This window comes from Elephas maximus, chromosome 15 (genome assembly GCF_024166365.1).
Source record: "Elephas maximus indicus isolate mEleMax1 chromosome 15, mEleMax1 primary haplotype, whole genome shotgun sequence".
In the NCBI taxonomy this organism is placed as follows: domain Eukaryota; kingdom Metazoa; phylum Chordata; class Mammalia; order Proboscidea; family Elephantidae; genus Elephas; species Elephas maximus.
In genome coordinates this window covers 40,357,723-40,372,751 of record NC_064833.1, presented here as the reverse complement: position 1 = coordinate 40,372,751, position 15,029 = coordinate 40,357,723, and the positions used below count along the sequence as shown (strand labels likewise).

The 15,029-nt window shown below is 37.8% G+C and overlaps 1 protein-coding gene across 3 annotated transcripts in view; it reads left to right on the top strand.

The window, feature by feature from the left end:
- The window catches only part of GRHL2 (grainyhead like transcription factor 2), a 164,780-nt gene that overhangs the window by 111,022 nt on the left and 38,729 nt on the right, over positions 1-15,029 (top strand). For all 3 annotated transcript variants that reach the window (XM_049853820.1, XM_049853819.1, XM_049853818.1), the window contains exons 9-10: positions 5,878-6,036; positions 14,941-15,028. In XM_049853820.1, the coding sequence (XP_049709777.1) occupies positions 5,878-6,036; positions 14,941-15,028 (247 nt within the window). The remainder of the gene's footprint in view (positions 1-5,877; positions 6,037-14,940; position 15,029) is intronic.

Sequence of the window (15,029 nt, the reverse complement as noted above, 5' to 3'; positions counted from 1 at the left end):
GGTTGCAATGCATCAGTCTTGACTTGAGAGCAACAGATTTGAAGCTCTTAGCTCCCACGATGCTCCTCTCCTCACCCTCTTATACTTTTCCTCTCTTACTGCCTTAATACCTCCTCTGTCTTGGAGAACCACCTCTGCCCTGCCCTGCTGCCCACTGCCTGAGCTGTAACCATCCCTCCTTTCCCTGTCAGACTTCCCAGCTGAGATACCTGCTCTCCACCTTTGTTCCCTCTCTCACTCATCCCAGAAGTCTAGCTCCCCTTTCTCTGGAAGGGCCCAAGAGCCTCCTTGCTACTGACCCTGATGGCTTTTTCTCAGACCTCACTTTCCTCGTTCTCTCTCATCACTTGGGTGTTGGATACTGTGGCCCCAGCTCTATCTGCCCTTGGCCTCAGTGATGCAACTGACTTCATCAAGTGTTCATTACTTCATCGCAGGGATACAAGCACCTTGGTTTGTCACTCCCTTTCAGTCTTTTTCTTAACTCCGCCAGCACAAACCCCCCTCTCCCATCAGGCTGGTCTCCTCACTATTTTCAAAGCCAGCATGCACTTTCTTCCGCATCTCATCATCTCTCTTTCTCTTACCTTAAGTCTCCTACAAGAACTCTTTCCTGGGTACCTTGTTGAATTCTCTATTCTTCAAGCTCTTACAGCAAGTATAGGCTGGATAATCCAACTTAGTATCTAATTAGTATCTAATTATGTATTTTCCACAGTGTGGAGACTGCTGTGCCCCCTTTCCCTTGAGGGCAGGGCCTTGCTCTAGATTTCTATATCTCCCATAGCATTTAGCATACTGCTGAATATAAAGTTGGTGTTCAATTTATGTTTATTGATAGATGGATAGTAGTTGGATGATAGATAGGTAGGTAGGTAGATAGATAGATGGATGGATGTCATTAGTTGCTGTTGAGTCAGTTCCAACTTATGGAACCCCATGTTTGCAGAGTAGAACTGCCCCATAGGGCTTTCAATGACTGTGACCTTTTGGAAGCAGATCACCAGACCTGTCTTCCAAGGTGCCTTTTGTGGGCTCAAACCGCTGCTTAACCATTCGCACCACCCAGATAGATAGATAGTTGTAGATAGATAGCATTTCTTGAGGATGAATCTGGTCAGAGCAGCTAAGTCCACTGTGTTATCCTGGCAACTTCAGCTACTCAGATCAATCTCAGCTTCCAGGGGGTGCTGCTAACAAAAGCAAGTGCATGGATAAAGGGGGAAATGTGTATTTTTAAAAAGTAATGTATGCCCTCCTAATTCACTTGGCAAATATTTGTTGCGGGTCTAGTATGGGCCTGGTACCCGGAATAGAATAAGCTTAAGGAGAACCAGGGCCTTCCTCTCGTGGGGCTTACAGCCTGGAGCAGACAATTTAGTAGTAAACAAATGAACAACAAATAAATTGAAATAATGTTAAGTGCTGTGAAGAAAATAGAAAACAGCAATGTGATAGAGTGTGCCAGTGGTTGCAGGCCAATGGGGTGGGGGAGGAGAAGGAGGAGCAGGAAGGCAACTCTAGAGGAAGTGCTCAAAGCAGGTATGTCTGGGGTGTTGACAGTGGACTAAAATCTGAATGAGAAGAAGAAGTTGGCAATGTAATGATCTGAAAAGGTTTGGCATGTTCTAGAAACAACCAGTTGAGTACGAAAAGACTATGGGAAACTATGGTAGATTATGTAAGTTGAATGTGTGTCTGTGTGTGTGCATACACAGCCATAGTATCTGCAGGGGAAAATAAGAAAATATAAAGTTTTAAATCCTTCCCTAAAAGTGCCACATAAATGAATGCTTCAGGTAATCTAGTAGTTTCTTAGATCTTCCACTAAATAGCAAGCTCCCCAAGGGCAGGGTGTGTCTCATCATTCTGTGTCCCTACCTCCTAGCACAATGCCAGGCACAGAGAGAAGATACTTGATAAATGTTTGATGAATGAATGCATGAAGGAAGTGAATGACTACCCAGGCCTGAGATTTCATTATGTTGATATTGTCTACTTTTAGTTTGTCTTTCTGTCTCAACTTGCATTGCGTCTGCACCCAAATACAGTCGTATCCAAATGGAAGAAAAATGATAAAAGATAAGAAAACACACTGTAAGGTCTTCAATAATTACAAGACCGGAGAAGGGAATTCAGGGAAATTGGCATGTATTTATATAATTTTTTGTGAAAGGGGAATATGATGTTCTAGTGTTAAAATTAATTATTTCTCAATGTGTAGTTTGTTCTCATACTCATAATTTAAAGACTAACACACAGGTAATTTCTTGGAAAAGAGCTCTTCGGGGTCTCCAACCATCAGGATGTAAGTAACTTCTTCCATCTTTAGTCAGAGGGACCTTCTTAAAAGTGCAAAATACAGTTGTTTAAAGAAGAAACAAATACATTATATCAAATCAAAGGTATGGTTTTTAAACTCCAAATTGCCTTCTAAATCAAAGGCAGGCCTACTCATTTTGATGGAAAACTCTCAGAAAAAATGTTTGCGTTAAGAATCAAGTTAATGTAGCAATTCATCACCTGCATGTTTTAATAAATTGTACTCAGTGCCCACTGCACAAGTCAGAAATATGACCTGAGCAGTCACTTGTCTTCTGTAGGACCCGCAAAATGGAATTATCATCCACATATAACTAACGATTAAGACATCAAATGTCATGAGACTGCCTCTGTTTCTGGGAAAGTTCTTGGTACACTTAGAAGAAAATCTATCTTTGAAACAATGATGGATTTAAAATGATAGCTGTCACTTGTCTGAAAACACCTGACTTTGTATGTTTTTCTAAACAATGAATTATGCACTATCAGAATCATAGGAAAACAAGTAACTAAGGTTTTGAACATATTCAACAAACATACAACATTCATAACTCTTGGGCGACAGACCAATTGTTCATTTCATTTATGTGCCCTTTATATAATCGGGCTCCTACTGAAGTGAAAAAGAACTTTCTGTGCTTGACATTTGGATGAGCATTTGGTAGGGGAAATCAGATTTTTTTCCCTAAGCTTCTCTAATCCACATTTACAATCAAGTGCTTTGCAGATAAACTTCCAAGAAATCTGCTCTCATGTTTGCCTGCTGCGCATGAGCTGGGACATGGTTGGGTTTGCAAGATGAAACAAATGAATGCTTATCGGTTTCCAAGCCAAGGTTTTAGTTAATGCCCTTCCATGCCTTCTCAACCCCCCACCCCTGAACTGCAGTTAAAGTTCAACCATTTGGGTTTTGAGTGCAGCACAGCGAGACTATGATTGATACCATCGGGCACCGAAACGGTTCTTTGTTGCTGGGTCAGGCAGCCAGGCGAGAGAAAAGTGCTGCCAACCCCATTATAAAATCCTTGCCTGTTATGATAACTCTGAGAGCTGCCAACACAATGTAGCAGAGAAGACAAATTCTCATATCGTTCCCTCTTTACGAATCAGGATGTCATGAATCAAAGAGAGCCCATCGGGCCTTCTACTAAGGACCCTGTCTGTATTAAGAGGCCCTTGTCTAAGTGTCTCCCAATAGAGTCTAGTGTGTGGTAGCTCATCTGACCTTTAAAAACCGTCTCTACTGGGTGACTGATTTTTGTAGCTCCTCCAAGGAGAATTTAGTCCATTTATTGTAGTGTATTACCAGTAAGCACCTGTTATTTCAGTGGTTCTCTCCTATTCAAGTGGTCCTTATAAATATACACAGTCCATCATCACTCTAACTCTCTTAGGTGAGACTGGGAGCTGACAACACCACAATTAATATTGCTTCCTGCCTGTCTGAGTGTATGTCCACTGTGAGTGATGTATGGATACATCAGTGAGCCAGCCATGAATTCTAATCATTTAGGAAATATTCATCAGAACACCTTTCTCTTCTGGCTTCTGTTGCAGTAAGCAGGCTTTATGAGGGTTTGGAAAAAACCAGTCTGGTTTGAGGTTCACATGGGTTACAGCCACCAACAGGCAGATTGCTATACGAAACCAATGGTCCAGATCACAGACAACTGCATAGCTCAAAAGAGTGATCAGTTGATTTGCTGACATCAAGCTGTATTTACATGTTCTGGCCAAGATAATCCCGTTGTCGGTAACAACAATAATAATAAAAGGAGTCAAGTGCTCGGAGAGAAGTCTATCTTTTTTTTTTTTGACCTACAGTTCAGTGTTTGATGAAGCTAATGTAATTTTTACAGCACAATTGTACTGTCTCTCTGCCCATCTAGTCCCTGACTTCTGTGATTGCAGGGACCATAACTGGCACATCTATGCTAATGCCTAGCACAGTCTCAGGAACTGGGCAGGCACTTAAAAACAGTGATTGCATCAATGAACATTGAATAAAAATTCTGTGCAGGTAGGATATCTCTAGGCGAAGTGGATAGCATTTTCTGCTGTGTGTAGCCTTGGTGGGCAAAGTATTTTTCCACCCTGGAATTTTAGTAGGAGAATTAGGTACAGCATACTCTTTCTTAGTAGTTTTCATCACTCAGTTCCTCTGGATCATCTGACATTTCCATCTTTAACCGTTCTCTTTTTCTCTACCATTCCTCAATAATGGACAACTATTTATGGAGTCCCTGCTCTGAGCCCAGTATCTCTGTGGGTTTCATATTCACTGTTCCCCTCCAGGTTCAGTGCTCTGATCTGCATTCTTGTGGCCTCTGTGAACACGTTTTGTTAGGAGAGCTTTGACCCCTCTGTGTTGGTCATTGTTGAATTACTCAATTGTCTTCCCCTTGAGCTGTCAGCTCCGTGAGGCAGGGAGATGTGTCTAATCTTGTGTTTGACCCATTGTGGGCTGGAGTAGATGTGTGTAGAATGAATGAATGAACAAATGAATTATGTTGTTGTTGTTGTTAGGTGCTGTTGAGTCAGCAAATGAATTATATAATGAGTGAAATGATTGTATCCATGGTTTGGATCATCTTTAGACACTTGTTTTCAGATGGTGTCTGGAAATGTGAGAGCCTGTGGCACAATGCACAAGGTTGTTGTGATTAGCATGACACTAAGACCTGTTAGCTGGCCCTGACTACTACTGATAATCTTCTTATTGTCAGGTGAGGAGCTCAAAAATAAAGTAGAAGTGATTTTTCTAGACCATGGCACTAGAAATGAGATGCCTGGTTGTATAAATTGCCTACAGGCATTGGGCTTGAAATGAATTAGATCAGGCCTGGTAGTTAAATGAGAAATGCAAAGTGATGTTTCTATTGCAGCTCATGGTAGGGGTCTGTGGATTCTGCAGGGCTGCTCTGTGTGGTATTGCTATGACTTAAGAGGATTCAGTTCAAGAGTTTGAAGGTGAATGAAAAGTTCAAGGACCAAATAGAATAAAAAAGAGAAATAAGGGCCAGAAAATTCTTCTGAGGAAATGGCTTTTAGAATACATTGGTGTACAGTTCTAAAGCAGTGAGTGACTTCTTTATGATACTTTTCTTTCCTTCTGTTTCATGTCTGACTTCATCAGCTCTACTTTTACTTTCTCAGTAACAATAAGCTAGCATTTACATTCTGTCTTTCAGGAAAACATCTTAAAAATGATGTAAAAGGAAAATTGAAAACCAATGCAATAGTATTCATGGGAAGGTATTATCTTATATTTTTAATATCCTGGAGGTCAAAGAAATGACTAATATGTTGAGAAGACATAGTTTTTCTCAGTTCACTTATGTAGGTTTTAAAAAATTGTAAGAATTTGCTGATAATACTTTAAGAAAAGTAATTTAAATTGTCAGCTTCAAGATAAAGTATGAAAGAAAACATTTTATAAATTTATAATTAAATAATGTATGAAATACATCCAGTGTTATGTGCTTAACATGGCATATGCATTTTTAGTATATCATTTTATGGCGACATGTGAATTATCTCCTTTCTCTTCCTCAGATTTTCATCACCGTGAATTGCCTGAGTACAGATTTCTCTTCCCAAAAAGGAGTGAAAGGACTTCCTTTGATGATTCAGATTGATACATACAGTTATAATAATCGTAGCAATAAACCCATTCATAGAGCTTATTGCCAGATCAAGGTCTTCTGTGACAAAGTGAGTAAAGATGACAGTTTTTCATAAAGGTATCTTTGTCATTACATATTACTTTTAATGACATTTTCCCCTTAGCACCTTCTCTTGTCTAGTAGTGTCAAAATAATCATCTTATCAATCACAGTGGGAGGGGTAATATTTTATTGTTAATTCCTGTTAGCTATCAAATTTTTTTTTTTATCTAGATAGTCATCTGTCAACTGTAATTTTTTTTAGCCAGTCCTTTTTACCACTGATTTAATGCCTGACTTACATGACTGTGCCATGAGTTTGATTCAATTAGATGGCTGAAATAACAGATTAATAGTTTCTACTGTATATAGATCCTGTTCTAGAATATGTCAAGTTACTTTCATTATTTTATGGGTTAAATGGGATCTGATTTAGGATTTTTTGGAATGGGATTAGCACCTATAAAGTAAGTAAAAATGCATTTAGATGATGGTGTAGTTTTTTAATCTTCCTGAATCCAACCATAACAGAGACAACACAATTAGAATAGCAAAACTTAAAATTCCATGATTAGGTGATAAGATGGCCCCACAAATCCAAAATACAAGTGGGACCAAACAATGACAATTTCAAGACCTGTGTAATATTAGCATCTGTGAGGGAGAAAGTAGAAGGAAAGCAACAGGGCCACTTGATGACCAAGAACAGGAAACCTACAAAATTGTTCTAAGGTGTTTATTGGAATGTGGGCCATCTGAGAACAGCATGTGAAATGTGTTGGGGGATATTTTGCTCCTGAATGTAAGAGAACTGAGCATTCAAATGGCTTGGACCTGTGAACTCTCAAAAGTCACAAACTCTTGTCCCTTTTGTCCCTAGGACAAAACCCTGCTCTGAAGAAAAACTCCTGGGAATAGAATCCAAATTGAGTAAGACAGGAAAAATAAAGGGATAAAAAAAGAGAAAGTCCAGATAAAAATGAGGAAGAGAAGGGAAACAGAGGAAGCAGATTTCAGAAAATACAACACTTTTTTTTTTTTTTTAAATCACTTTGGGGTCACAACAGAAGAGGAAGCATAAGAGCCATGAAGCTAGAAGAACTATGCTGGCCCATCCATTTCTTTTAAAAACTACCAACAGAAAAGAAAAATAGTTGAATCGCATACATTGTCTCATGAAAAAAGAGATTAAGATCAGACTGACTTCTCTGTGGACAATGAGTGCGTGCCAGAAACACATGTGAAGACAGGTGAAAATGGTAGCCCAGTTGTTCGAAATAAGTGAAAAAGAAATTAAGAAAATAGTAGAGGTTATGAAGATCAATATAAAACAGGATTTGAAAAACTCAGACGTGAGATGTTTGGAGAATGGAATGATTTTGAAAGTGAGTTGATAGGACTCAAGAAAGAATTTAGAAATAAAGTATTCAAATATTTCAGAAGACTGCACTAGAAACAACATAAGAGCAACATAACATAAAAATTATGGATAATGCCTTCAGAGAAATGCAAATTGGAAAGGTGTAAAATTCTAAAAATTAGGAGAAATAGAGATGGGAGAGAAAATATGTTTATAGAAGAGAGGTAAAGGAGACCCAATATACATATAACAGGAATCTTTGAGGATGAAAACTACAAAATGGAACAGAACAAATGTTAAAAGTGATAAATTAGGAAAACTTGTAATAGAAAAGATACACTTTGGAAGGACAGACTATGTACTTGGAAAAATTAACCCAGGACAGCTAATACCAAATAATTAAGCTACTGGACTTAAAAAAGAAAACAGAAACATCCTTTGAATATCTAAGTAAAAATAAATAATCATTTATAAGGAAAACAAAACTAGATAATCATCAGACTTTTCAACAGCAACACTATGTCAAAAGACAATTATATTTAAGATAATCAAGTAAAGAAAATGTGAACCGAGGATTTTATTTCCAGCCAAATTGACTGCAGACAAACTGTTATAAACAAGCAAAAACCCGGGGAATATTACACCTTGGGGAACCTAACTAGAAAATAAACTTCAGACAACAAATACAACTGCAGAGACATTGACATAAGGACTGAGGATAAACATTAAATATATATTTATTTATAGGTCTAATTCTAAATGGTGGGGGAGACAGTAACAATATAGACATAGTAGAGCAGTGGCAGCAGAAAGCAGAGATGGTCACAAGAGGGGAGAAGGAAAGGAAAGCACATTAACTAGAACGGTACAGGGATTAGGGACATTCAATTAGCAGTAAATATCCCAAAAATCCCAGTAGCCTTTCAGGTCATAATGATTTCAGTTAGCACAAATTGTCCAGTTGCCAAAACAGTATAGCCATCTGAGGGACAGTCAGGCAATCTCCATAATACAGCAGCCAGTTAAGCCAATATAAAAAGTCAAAGTATATATGAAAAACCAATGGGTCAGAGAGCACAAGGAACTTGTGGAACAGTAGAGGCACCAGATACAGGCCTGATTCTAAAACTCCTGTCTTTAAAATGATGAATAACTTTATACTGTAATACCAAAATGACAACTAACAATTCAAAACCTCAACAAAGAGTCAAGGTGGTCTTTAAAAACACAACAAAAATCAGTGTATATCTTTAATTCAGCAAATCAAATATTAAGAAAACATTATTTTCAAATAGTATGCAAAATGCAATATTTTAAGTAAAAATAGGAGAGCATTTAAGATCATTACAAAGTACCTGTCTTTGAAGTCTCTTATTTAACTCCAGATATTTCAAGGGAAATTATAGAATTCCCCTCCATGAGTCTTCTTGGAAGTGGAGCGTAAAGCCAGGAGTGAGGGAAATAGGGAGGGAAGGATGGTATAGACTGGCTGGGCAATTTATTTTCCTCTAATTTGGTAGTTGGAATTGAATGTGGGAAAGAGAGGGCTTAATGAACACTTACATAATTATTTTTTCCAAAATGTCAGTGTAATAAATACTAAAAAACAAAGACAATAAAAAAAACAAAAACATGCGGAATGAATGAAGAGTGCTATATTTTTGATCACCTTTATGCCCTAGAATAACAGGGAGTCTCAGAAGTTAGAAGGGTACATAAAATGATAAGTTTTCATTTACAATTATTTTACCTTTAAAAGGGAAAGGGTGAAAAGGAGGATTATGTTGGCTTATCCAAACACTAGTTTCCTGCTAAGTCATGCTAAGAGGGTAATGGATGTCAAGGAAAGAAAAGCAACCTGTTATATAAGACATAAAAAAAAAAAAAAGAATCATGCTAAATACTTTGCCAACCAGAAAACAGATGGAATTTCAAATATCTCCTGTTTTAAACACCAAAACATCAAATTAGTGCTAACTAGGGAAAAGGAAACAAACAAAAAAAACTGTGGAGAATGCTGGGTAAACAGTTGGTATCGATTCCAAGTAACTAATGATGAGGAGTTTTCAGTGGGTTGTTGTTTACATATCCTGAAGTTGAGGGTTAGGTGGGGGTTAGGAAACTAATAAGGAGGAGATCTCATGGAGCAAACAGAGTGGGTTAACTTTAGTTACTATTAATTTTTCTAATAAGCTAGATAGAAAATCTTTTGCTGTAATTTGTCATCACATCTGCAGCTCTAATATCAAAGCCCAGGAAAAGCCCACTCCTGGGAGATTAAAAAGGGAAATGAAAGTTTAATTTTTGCTCTTTTCAAATGGGGATGCAAGTGCTTAATTTTAATTATCCACTAAAGTGAAAGAGTTAAGAGCTATTCCATTTTGTATTGGATTGAATTGTCTTCCCCCAAAATATGTGTCAACTTGGCTAGACCATGATTCCAGGTATGGTGTGGTTGTCCTCCATTTTGTCATCAGATTATCCTCCATTTTGTGAAGTGTTGTAAATCCTAGGCTCTATGCCTGTAGTTATAGTGCCATTTGGGAGTGAGCTGTCCCTTATGTTAATAAGGCAGGATTAGATCATGTTAAAGAGGATTAGGTTAGGTTTGTTATGTTATTGAGTCAGGATTAGGGTGAGATGCAATACCCTTACTCAGGTCACAGCACTGATCTGATGATATAAGGGGTGTTTCCCTGGGGTGTGGCCTACATCACTTTTTATCTGACAAGATAAAAGGAGAAAGAAGTAAGCAGAGAGGGACCTCAGTACCTCCAAGAAAGAAGAGCTGGGAATGGAGCACATCTTTTGGATCCGGGGCCCTGCACTGATAACCTCCTAGACCCAGGGGAAGACTGATGCTAAGACATGTGGAAATCTCCAAGGGACACTCAGTGCAGAGATATTGAAAGGAGACAAAGACCTTCCCCCACAGCCAACAGAAAGAGAAGGACTTCTCCTAGAGTTGGTGCCCTAAATTCAGACTTCTAGCCTCCTAAACTGTGAGGGAATAAATTTCTATTTGTTAAAGCCATCCACTTGTGGTATTTCTGCTACAGCAGTGCTAGATAACTAAGACACATTCCGAAACTTAAAGTTTCCCAATCACAGCCCAGAGTCTTAAAGAGATGGAATTCTGCACTATTATAGTTCCCCACTTTGATTTCTAGTTAGTACACATGTGAAATTGCAGCTGAAAGAAAGGCCTTCTCTATTTTTTTTTGTTGTTATACCTCTTCAAAGGCATATGTTTATGCATTTTTAAAACAAAGAAAATTTAGAATATATATATATGCATATGTATGTGTGTATCTATATCTGTATATCTATATATATACCTATGTATCTATATCTAATCTATCTATAGTTGCTGTTGTGGGGTACAATCGAGTCAGATCTGACTCATAGCGACCCCATGTGTACCAGAACAAAATGCTGCCTAGTCCTGTGCCAGTATATATCTCTATCTATCTATAAATACCTGTATCTATATTTAATTGTTTCCTTAGTCTTCAATAAAGTTCAAGAGTTATATTACTGTAAAAAGTAACTATATATTATACAAAAACTGAGAAATAAAGCCATATTCTTAAAATAAACTAAAAGAAACAATACAAGCATCTAATAGAAACCAAGATAGCCATCATCTCTTGTGGCAAAATGATCACAATATAATCAGGGTATCTTTAGATAAATTTTTCAAATTTAACATTTCACAGTGAACATTTAGATCAAAAAGGAGGGGAATTATTTTCAAATGATAAATTTGGTGCTTATAGCAAATTACATTCTTTTGGAGGAACTATACTTTTTCGGCACTTTAATAAGAGTTGAAAAAATATTTTCTAGAAGCTTCAGGTCACAAATAATCATTGGAGGGAAAGGAATTCTTTAGAAGGTCATGTTCAAGGGGAGTTTTCTACATTTTAATTGAACACATAAAAGCTCTCCTGGGTCATGGTGGAGTCAAAAGCTTCATCGGAAAATGAGAACTGTAATTCTCTCGAGAGTCTTTAGATATTGTTAGAACTGTTTTGCCATGCTAATATCTGGACATGACAGGACGTTTCTTATATGTCACAGCTATACTGTGCTTTACTCTGTGTTTTCAATTATTCTTTTGGGTTTGCCGTATGAAAGAACAACTGTAAGATCATAAGCAGGTGACTTTATTTCCTAAAAATCTACGTTGAACATATGTAAATCTTGAAACAGATTAATTCCATACCCTTTCCTCATAGAAACAGGACAAATAAAACACTAACTCAGAAATAGAATTGCTTGACAAAGGTTGGAATGTGTCTTGAATTGGTTGTAATTTATATAGGTAGAGAATACAGAGCCACATATCTATTTATATTAAATACTTTATTCTGTAGATCTCTAAGCACATAGAATAATGTCTTATGTGGACCCAACCAAAAATAAATAACAGTTCCCATTAATAAACTTTGGTATTTTGGAGAGCCTTTGCTTATATTGCACATTCATTTCAACAAAGTGATGTCTGTGCACTTACCATTTTATCTTCTGAAAATATTGCTTATTAACTAGGTACTCGTAAAAACTCTACAAAACCTTGGTGTATTTTTTATATTGGTAAAAATCAGTTTATCTGGAAGAAACTTCCGAAGTAAATATTTCTGTATTTTATCTGCACCTTGCTATGAATTTCCGTAGTCTGCAAGTACCAATGACAATTCAAAACCTAAAGCGAATTACTGTAAATAGTTACTCCCTTTGACAGTTAAGAAGCTTTTATGATATATAAATTGCATATTGAAATTATCCGGTTAAAACTATAATAAATGTTCGAATCTTACCTATGTAAAACTCTTAGAACTCTCCTGGCATGGATGAAGTATCATGTAAGTATTAGTTGTTGATACTCATCTGTCATGGATTGAATTGTGTCCCCCAAAAATAAGTGTATTAATTTGGCTGGGCCATGATTCCTAGTATTGTGTGGTTGTCCTCCATCCTGTGAATGATGTAATTTTCCTATATGTTGTAAGTCCTAGTCTCTGCCTGTGGTTAATGTGGCAAGATTAGATTATGTTAAAGAGGATTAGGGTGGGATGTAACACCCTTATTCAGGTCATATCCCTGATGTAATGTCAAGGGAGTTTCCCTGGGGTGTGGCCTGCACCGCCTTTTACCTTACAAGAGATAAAAGGAAAGGGAAGTGGGGGTTGCTGGAGCGGGGAGAACTTCATACCACCAAGAAAGCAGTGCTGGGAGCAGAGTGCATCCTTTGGACCGGGGGTTCCTGTGCGGAGAAGCTGCTTGCCCAGGGGAAGATTGACAAGAAGGACCTTTCTCCAGAGCCTGCAGAGAAAGCCTTCGCCTGGACCTGATGCCCTGAATATGGGCTTCTAGCCCGCTAGACTGTGAGAGAATAAACTTCTGTTTGTTAAAGCCATCCGCTTGTGTACTTCTGTTACAGCAGCACTAGATAACTAAGACATCATCCTTCAAGGGTTGGCTCGAAAGCCATCTATCTCCTTTATGTTTTCCTTGACCACAAATCCCCATTGTGTCATGTTTTGCCTCATATTGGGCCTGAATTGAGAATCTGCTTTAAAAATAAGTTACTAATTTGATAAGCAAAAAAATGTATCACATTGTTTTAATTTGAACCTCTCTCTCTCATACTATATTGTATATTACCAAAAACCCACTGCTGTTGAGTCAATTCTGACTCATAGGGACCCTATAGGACAGAGTTGAACTGCCCCATAGGATTTCCAAGGTGCAGCTGGTGAATTAGAACTGCTGACCTTTTGGTTAGCAGCTGAGTTCTTGACTACTGTGCCACTGGGGCCACATATTATTTGTATTGCATGTATTCAAAACTTAAGTGAAGACCTATATGTGTGTGTATGTGAGTGTGTATATATTTACATATATGTGTATATATATACACACACACATATGTATGTATGTGTGTGTGTGTATACCACTTCCAAGATGCCTCTGGTGGACTCGAACCTCCAACCTTTCAGTTAGCAGATGAGCACATTAATTATTTGCACCACCCAGAATGTCTCTGTCTCTATGTACATTTATACATATACATATATATGTACACACATATACATATAAAAATATTCACCATTTTTGTCTTCTGTGAATTGCTTATTTCATAACCTTTATCAATTTTCTATTAGTATATTAGTGGATTTTTAAATTGAATCATTATTTATACATTAAGGACTTAACTATGTGGTATTTTATGGAAAATACATCAGTTTTTCTTTTGCATTTTAATTTTGTTGATTTTTTTTCATACAGATGCATTACATTTTTATATTGTCTAGTATGTCTCTTTTTGTGTGTCACGTGGGGGTAGTTGTAAAAGGTGAGAAGATTGCTGGCCAGTTTGTGTTTCACTGTTCCTTCATTGTGCTACCACCAAGGCCAGGCACTGCAAACATGCATCTGAAACTTTGGGGAGAAGTTTAGGCTGGGGAGGTAGATCTGGGCATCACATGTCTACAGAATCGTGATAACATGTGAGCAGATGAATTCTCCTGCTGCAAGAATGGAGAGAGAGAAAGGAAAAGGAAAACCTTGTTGGAACATCTGTCTTTGAAAAGGAAAACAAGATAGCAAAGCTAATATAGAAGACTTACCAAAGAGAAAGATAAGCAGGGAATCTTCAAAGAAGGAAAGAAATAAAAGATGACAGTCGATTGGTTAAGTAAGATGGGGTTGGCAATTTTGCAAGAAATGCAGATGAAAACTTCAGATTAAAAGGAACAAGAAGCAAAAAAGGAGGCAAATATGCCATACGTTTTTCTACCCAGTTGATTGAGCACCATCTCTAACCAAAAAAAACAAACTCGTTGCCGTTTTGAGTGGATTCTGACTCATAGTAACTATATAGGACAGAGTAGAACTATCCTATAGGGTTTCTAAGGAGCACCTGGTGGATTCGATCTGCTGAACTTTTGGTTAGCAGCCGTAGCTCTTAACCACTACACCACCAGGGTTTCCCCATCTCTAATAGCATAGGAAAATGTTAAAACAAAAACAAAAGTCATACTTGGATGTACAAAGTAAATCCTACATCTTGTCTAGTTTCCTTATGCCTGACCTCATTTCCACCAGTGTCATGATTTTTTAAAAGTTCTAGAACAATGACCGAAGGAAAAAATTTATAGGGAATCCACACTCAACTTTAATGCCACATCATGCCTAGGAATGATGTTAACGAGTCAGTGCTTCATCTTATGACATTTTATTATAATCACAAAGTTTCTTAATTTGCTTTGCTGTGGTAGGGAACTGGGTCTGCTCTTTCTGTATGGATTCAAAACTCAAGATCTTTAAATAGGCAAGAAACCAAAAAAGGAGAAAATCTAGGAGATGTGGGATCACTCGGAGGTTAGAAATGGAGCAGAGGCTAATCACCAGTCTCTCTCATAAAGCTTTCGGAGCTGAGACTCGACCTCCCTGGAGGAGTGGGCACTGGTCTGCCCAGTCTCCTCCTCCCTCTGTTTTGTTTCATGTCCCTATGACTTATGTGCTGACAGTGTTTTTGTGTGGTCTGATAACATGGCTGACATTGTATTTGTTTTTCACTGTCAGGGAGCAGAAAGAAAAATTCGAGATGAAGAGAGGAAGCAGAACAGGAAGAAAGGGAAAGGCCAGGCCCCCCAACCCCAGTGCAACAACTG